Raw genomic sequence first — 7,753 nt, forward strand, 5'->3', positions numbered from 1 at the left:
TTTCAATCACTCATCTTAGCAGTAGGATTTACATGAAACTGGAATAGCTTTATGCATACTTTTTTCCACACTGACTTTCAGGCTTCTTTAAATTCAGCCATTTGTAGGTAGATACATTTTCATCATACAATGTGCATCCTTCTGTTCCTAACTCATTACCTAGTGCATATCATTATGGATATCCAGCATGAATTTTTAGAGACCGCATGTTCCTTCATTTTCTGCATCTGCACAAGCTTTTTTTGACAGGAAATCTTCAATCCATATAAAAGGCCAGTGATATGAAAAAGAGAGGGACGTCTGATAGGAGCTTAAAAAAATAAATAATAATAATAATAATAATATTAAAAGAAAGAGACTAAATCACTGACAAGTGTTAGAGCTTCGTTTTATTTCCAGCAGTGTATGTGTCATTAGGTTTCCTGTTTTTGATCATCCAGAAACAAACATGGTTTTACAACGTTCAAGTGGTGCCTTTTGTTCAGAATATTTTGTAAAAAATGGTATATATATATATATATATATATATATAAACAATGACATGTGATGAAGGTGAAAAGCTCTGCTGGTTTCATCTGTTTCTATAGTCCCAAAACACTAGTTATTACAGTTACACATTATTCACATTTCTAAAAAAAAAATTCTATGCTTAATAAACACTGGAGAACTTTTTACAAATATCTAATAAATTATACTGAAAAAGAATCTGAAGAAATTCTGCAAACATGATTTATGACAAAACAGTGACAGCTTCTGGCCATGTTTATGACAGCAGGACAGGCAGTGTTATTTCTATTCATGTTTAACTGTGAAAAACTGAAGAAGAAAAGTTTTTTATTTCAGTCAAATTTAATGCTGTATTTTTTGTATCTTAACAAAATTTGGTCTTTTGGGCACTCAGTCCTATTTCCTGGGAATGAACTTATGTGAACCCTTTAGATAAACAGCAGCCAATTTCAATACAGTGGGTAACAGGAACTAAATGGGCTCTTTGTAGACTGCATCAGAACACAAAGCAGAAGAAATGGGATCTAACATTATTTGACGTAATTAATGACAGTCACAGTTCTTCACTGCAGTACAATGAATATTTCAAAGGCAGTTCCTGTTGCATTATCTGGTTGGATGGTAGGTAATCTGATTACCAACCACCAGGTCACATGTAAACTACATTTCAGTGTGTTGCACTCCTCTGTCAGACATGGCAGGTATAATATTACTGTTTTATTACATCACTAACATACATAAATTTAAAAACAACACATCATTGTGCCGCTGGCTTACATGCGCCCCACAGCAGACCTGATCTGCTCCAGCTGTCAGAACAGACTCTACTACAGTCAGTTACTCTGGTTTTCTCTTTAATAAAATGCAGATCTGGAGCAAATAAAACATCTGTTGGGGTTAACTATGTCTGAAACAGGAGGTCTGAAAGATATAGGCAGTAAAACCAGTGAAATCTCCCACTTCTCCAGATTTGATCACTTCTTTAGAGTCTGAACAGACAGAGATAAGATCAGGTCCATGTTAAAAAGTATCCAGAACTGGAGACCAATTGCCAGTGTAAACCCAGTTTGTGGTGTTCATGGCAATTGTCATGTCTGGTTACTCTGACACTTTGACCCGAAAAGTGACGCGACCCAGAAATTTGTCTCGCTCATCATCATTGCGGAGGTTAGAACCCTCAACTTTACACTCCACCGTCTGCTCGATGTTATAGTCTTCTTTTGTGAACAATAACTTGACTGCAACAAGCGGTTGCACGTAGTCAGGCTGTAAACGGAGAGAGAGGTTGTTAGCTGTAGCTCATAGCCATCTTCTTGGCTTAACCTCATCTAACAGGAGTCTTCTGCAGCCTTTGCCAGCAATTTTATTGAAGTTATCCAACTAAAAATATGGCTGTTGTGTAGTTAATTGTACTGGCAGACCAATCCAAGAAGTCTGAGCTCCAGTTTTCCTGAGTGGTGAACTGTATGGGAGAGAATTATTCAGCTAAATAACACCTTCAACTTACAAACCCAGTCTTGAAAACTGGCCAAAAGGATAACTTCAATCTTCGGCATAAAGCTGGAAAACTGAGCATGAATAACACTATGCACGCCTGCCACCTCTGCTGAGAAAGCCATGTACTTAGTAAATCAGAACTCAAAGAAAGTTTGGGAGGGTTAGGTTGCAGACAGCCTACAAAGACTTCATCATCTACTGCATAAATTAAGGACAAGACCAAATTATATTATTTGCTACTCGCTCCCAAACCACAAGATAAGATAACTTTCTGAATGAATTTCTTTAATTACTTTTTCTAAACCATCAACGTGTTTTTTAGACTCCACAAAGAAGTCCTACCATTAGTTAATCCTTCAATCTTAAATATGATCATCCCATCTCTATTAATGGGCTACATACTGCAGGCCTAAAAGCTGCCAGTAATTAAAAATCTATCACTTCACCCAGCTCATCAACCTTTATATTATGTCAAAAATTCTTGACAGAGTATTTGTGAAACAGCTAACTGATCAAAAACCCTTTCTTTGAGTTTCTATCACGGTTCAGAACTTTCAGTACAGAAACAGTATAGTCACTGTTACAAATGATGTTTTTGCCTCTGGCAGTGGAGTGAACTGTGTGCTTGTCCTGCTAGAGTTCAGTGCAGCATTCGATACAATTTACCATAGTATTTTACATTCTTACAACGATTAGAGCATGCTTTAGGTATGAAACCTACTGTGCTGCAGTGGTTTGTTAATTCATATCGATTGGCTTTCTTCATTGGCTCCCTATTAAATCCAGAATTGAATTTAAACTCCTTCTCATATGCTCAGTCGTGAATAATTAAGCCTGATCTCATCTTAAAGACTTCACAGTAGCGCATCACCCAAATACAGTACTTTGCTATCACTGGGAACCACAAGTACGATGGGAGCCAGAGCCTTCAGATTTCAGACCCCTCTTTGTCTGCTGCCATAGGCCTAGGCTGCTAGGGGCTTCCCGTGATGTATCGTTTCTTCACTCACTGTGTTTTTATATACAACTCTGCATTTAATCATTGGTGATTATTAAGTTATGACATTTGTTATGTCTTCCTCCCACCAACCCCAACCAGTGGCGGCAGATGGCTGCCCATTTCAATCTCCCTTCAATCGGCCAGTCCCTGTCACCAAGCTGAAATTCCCAGTCTTATCCATCTCCCCCATCATTCCAATAGCCTGGTCATTTATGTTGATCTAGAGATCAATTGCAGTCATTCTAACAGAATGATTGCATTTACCCCTCTTACCCCTCTGCAGCCTCCTCCTTGTAAGCTTGCAGCTCTTGCAGCAAGACACTAAAAAATAATTAATTTTCTCATGAAATGCATTTTAACTCCGTGAGATTTTATTCCTCCCTTCAGCTCAGTCTTGGGTTCTGTTTGAGTGATTGTGATAAAAGTTGTCATTGTTGTACTTAAAATTTGTAAACCTTGCCTTAAACTGCAGGCACATTCCATGTAAGGTTCTGGTTTCTTTATTTGGTAAGGAATGTTTACTTCCTGCCCTTTATGGGCTCACCTTTGCTTGTATATGGTGGACCATTAGATTTCAGGCTTTTTCACTGCAAATTGGAATTCCTCATGCCTCTTATAGGCATTTCTTCTGAGAACTGACAAATCAATTCGTATAACTGTGTATGGACTTTCTTGGCATTTCAGGCCTTCGCAATGTTGCTAATCCTCAAATGTTTCATACTCCTTTAGGCCATGGTAAGATTGGTTCTCTTTTCTTTGAGGGTCCTGCTTTAATTCTGTATACAATAAATTGTGTTCAGTTTAATTAAATTCAGTTTTATCAATATAGCGCCAAATCACAACAACAGTCGCCTCAAGGTGCTTTATATTGTACAGTAGATCGTACAATAATACATACAGAGAAAAACCCAACAATTATATGACCCCCTATGAGCAGCACTTTGGCGACAGTGGGAAGGAAAAACTCCCTTTTAACAGGAAGAAACCTCCAGCAGAACCAGGCTCAGGGAGGGGTGGGGCCATCTGCTGTGATTGGTTGGGGTGAGAGAAGGAAGACAGGATAAAGACATGCTGTGGAAGAGAGACAGAGGTTAACAAAATTAAATGCAGAGTGATGTATAAACACAAGGTTACTGAAGAAGAAAAACTCGATGCATCATGGGAATCCTGAGCAGCCGAGACCTATGGCAGCGTCAGTTCCTACAAATGATCTCTCCTTATGGTTGTTGTGATTTGGTGCATTACAACTAAAATTAAAGGTAAATATTTAAATAAAGCTTAGCAACCTGTATCAAATACTATTCTTGTATTCATTCCTTGTAGATTAAGTAAACTTTGACGCTTCAAAAATAGAAGTATTGTCAAAGTGAGAGGAAATCTGTTAACCTTAAAGTTGCTCTGACATTTTCCTGCATAAATAGAAAAGTAGAAATAAATCAGATTTTTTTTTTTTGCTACATAAAAATACTTCTGAATAAGTACTCAGCATGCAATATTTACTCACGTGAGACTTCTTCCCGTAGTATGGAAAAAACATCTTATCCAGACGACCCTCAGACGGAAAGTACTGCATCTGCAAGGAAGTCGCTCTCTACGAGAGAGTGAGGCACATATACAGTTCTTCAATTTAATAGTTCGAAAAAGTAATTTCATTTACTACGGAAACCTTCTAATTTGCACTTCTAAAAATGTGGTGAATTCTCCTTTTACGTTTCTCCTCTGCTTCACAGGTGCACCATGGGATATTTGCATGTTGTGGGTTACCTTGGCAGTGCAGTTGATGTAGGGATCTCCTTCTGGTTTCAGGCCGATTACCTGCAGACAGGTTTTTAATTAGTATTCACGCAAGTCATTTTTGGCTTTTTTAAAATCAACAAGTGCTTCACTGACCCGGTTCAGCTTGATTATGATGCAGGGTTTCCCCTCCTTGAACCCAAAGCTGGGGTCAGGCAAACCAGAACACTGACGCAGTGTACTTCGTTTAAACTGACAAACCTTCTTTATCGGCTCATTGTCCTGTGTAGTGTATTCGCCCACCATACACAAGTCATTACGCTCCTGAATACTGTCATTATAACCTGAAGAGGAAGAAAGACAAAATGAGGCTTGTATGTCTGAGCAGGGGCAGAGTCGACACTACTGTATTAGACAACACACAGTAAAGTCGATCAACTCTAAATCAGGGGTGGGCAACTCCAGGCATCAAGGGCCGGTGTCCTGCAGGTTTTAGATCTCACCCTGGGTCAACACACCTGAATCAAATGATGAGTTCATTCCCTGGAGAACCATAAGACATGTTGAGGAGGTCATTTAGCCATTTAAATCAGCTGTGTTGGATCAAGGATAAATCTAAAACCTGTAGGACACCAGCCCTCCAGGCCTGGAGTACCCCACCCCTGCTCTAGCTCTGATCCTACAAACCCGTCCATCCATTTTCTTCTGCTTATATGGGGCGAGGTCACGGGGGCAGCAGCCCAAGCAGAGAAGCCCAGACCTCCCTCTCCCCAGCCACCTCCTCCAGCTTATCCGGGGGAACACAAAAGCATTTCCAGGCCAGTCGAAAGATATGATCTCTCCAGCCTGTCCTGGGTCTGCCCCGGGGTCTCCTCCCGGTGAGACATGCCCGGAAAACCTCGCTCATGAGGCGCCAGGGGATGTCAGATGCCCAAACTACCTCAACTGGCTCCTTTCGATGTGGAGGAGCAGCAGCTCTACTCGGAGCCCCTCCCGGATGGCCGAACTTCTCACCCTATCTCTAAGGGAGAGGCCAGCTGTCCTTCGGAGGAAGCTCATTTCCGCCGCTTGTATTCGTGATCTCGTTCTTTTGGTCACTACCCACAGCCCTTGACCACAGGTGAGGGTAGGGACGTAGATCGACCGGTAAATTGAGAGCTCCACTTTTACACTTGGCTCTCTCTTCACCACAACAGACCGGTACAGCGTCTGCATCACTGCAGCTGCTGCACCAATCCATCTGTCGATCTCCCGCTCCCTTCTCCCATCACTCATGAACAAGACCCCGAGATACTTGAACTCTTCCACTTGGGGCAGGGTCTCGTCCCTGATCCGGAGTGGGCACTCCACTCTTTTCCGGCCTACAAACCATTTCACTTTATCAATATTTCTTTGATTTATAGGTCAGCCTTCTGCCAGTGTAGCTCAGGACTCTTACATGAGCTTATTCATCCGTCCTGTTGGAATTCTTTTGTCTTTGAACATGTTTCATACAGTTTTGAATCACTGCAAGCACATGTAATTCAGACAGACACAGAGCTTTATCAATCCATGATACTGCCTGCATTGTGTTTCACAGATGGATGGCATGTTGGCTGTGAGCATGCAGCTATCCAACCTCAGATGTGCTGCAGTGTTTATGTGAAAAGCAATGTTTCTTCCGTGGTTTACATACATTAACACGACTTTTCAGGGTTGTTTGATGCTGTCTGCTGATCTGATCTTCCTGCGCTGTATATAGTTTCTCAGTTTTTACCAGAGTGTGTGCTCAGTTCAGGTAAAATTATTATAGTACTGTTAGGCTTAATTGGCTTCCGTCAAAATGTACATCATCATACTCAAATCCTTACTCTGACATATGTGACTGGAACTAAATACCTAAATGAAGAGGCAGAGCTCAGAGTACATCATGAGTGGACTCAATGATCCACCTCACCAGGATCTACAGCAGAGGTGGAGCCAGACACTTTATACACCCGGGGCTTAGCCACCTGCTTCACGTGGCTGCTAGGGACATTGATGAATACACAGACTCAGTCTGCGGATATATCAGGACATGCGTGGAAGATGTCGTCCCATCCAGAACAGTTAAATCCTTCCCAAATCAAAAACCCTGGATTAACGGAGATGTTCGCGCAGCACGGAACACCGCCTTTGCCTCCGCGAACACATCGGACTACAAACACACACATTACCAACTCCGGAAGACGATCAAAGCAGCCAAATGTGAGTACAGGGACAGGGTGGAGCAACAGTTTGACAACCCTCGGAGTATGTGGCAGGGACTAAACACGATCGCAGACTTTAGAGGGAAAACCAGCACACCGCAGACCACGGCCTCTCTGTGTGAGGATCTAAACGTATTCTACGCTAGATTCGACACGGCGAACACCATGAGACCGGACAGTGTGCGCACCGCGGATGACGTCAGTGCGCACACTGTGTCTGAGGAGGATGTGCGGAAGTGCTTCAGGAAGGTGAACGCACGCAAAGCTATTGGTCCGGACGGGATTCCCGGCCGCGTCCTCAAGTCATGCGCGGCTCAGCTGGCTGGAGTGTTCACACACATCTTCAACCTTTCCCTCTCTCTGTCTGTAGTCCCAGCCTGCTTCAAAATGGCCACCATCGTCCCTGTACCCAAATCCTCCACCATCTCCTCATTGAACGACTGGCAACCTGTAGCCCTGACCCCCATCATAAGCAAATGCTTCGAGAAGCTGGTCAGGGACTTCATCTGCTCTGCACCACCCGACTCACTGGACCCTCTACAGTTTGCATACCGCCACAACAGGTCCACTGATGATGCCATAGCCCTGACACTACACACTGCCCTGTCACACCTGGAGAAGAGAGACACGTATGTGAGAATGCTGTTTGTAGATTACAGCTCAGTCAGTGTTTTGTGTCTGCCCTGTTCCCACATCTCTGTTCCCTTTGTAGTGCCTGCATATGAGTCTGTGTCTTTGTTCAGTCTGTGTTATGTGTTTCCTGTTTTACTTTGAAGGTCTCCGTCTT

General features: G+C 42.5%; 1 protein-coding gene across 1 annotated transcript in view; it reads right to left on the reverse strand.

Annotated features, from left to right (window-relative positions):
• Positions 1–371: 371 nt before the first annotated feature.
• The window catches only part of LOC102314471 (sodium/potassium-transporting ATPase subunit beta-3), a 30,593-nt gene continuing 23,211 nt past the window's right edge, over positions 372–7,753 (reverse strand). Inside the window, exons 4-7 of the mRNA XM_005952113.2 lie at positions 4,895–5,082; positions 4,769–4,819; positions 4,509–4,595; positions 372–1,773 (exon numbers count right to left, since the gene is read on the reverse strand). Of these exons, the coding sequence (XP_005952175.1) occupies positions 1,606–1,773; positions 4,509–4,595; positions 4,769–4,819; positions 4,895–5,082 (494 nt within the window). The 3' untranslated portion in view covers positions 372–1,605. The remainder of the gene's footprint in view (positions 1,774–4,508; positions 4,596–4,768; positions 4,820–4,894; positions 5,083–7,753) is intronic.

This window comes from Haplochromis burtoni, unplaced genomic scaffold, assembly GCF_018398535.1.
Source record: "Haplochromis burtoni strain Fernald_Lab_line unplaced genomic scaffold, NCSU_Asbu1 Contig_1340, whole genome shotgun sequence".
Lineage (NCBI taxonomy): Eukaryota > Metazoa > Chordata > Actinopteri > Cichliformes > Cichlidae > Haplochromis > Haplochromis burtoni.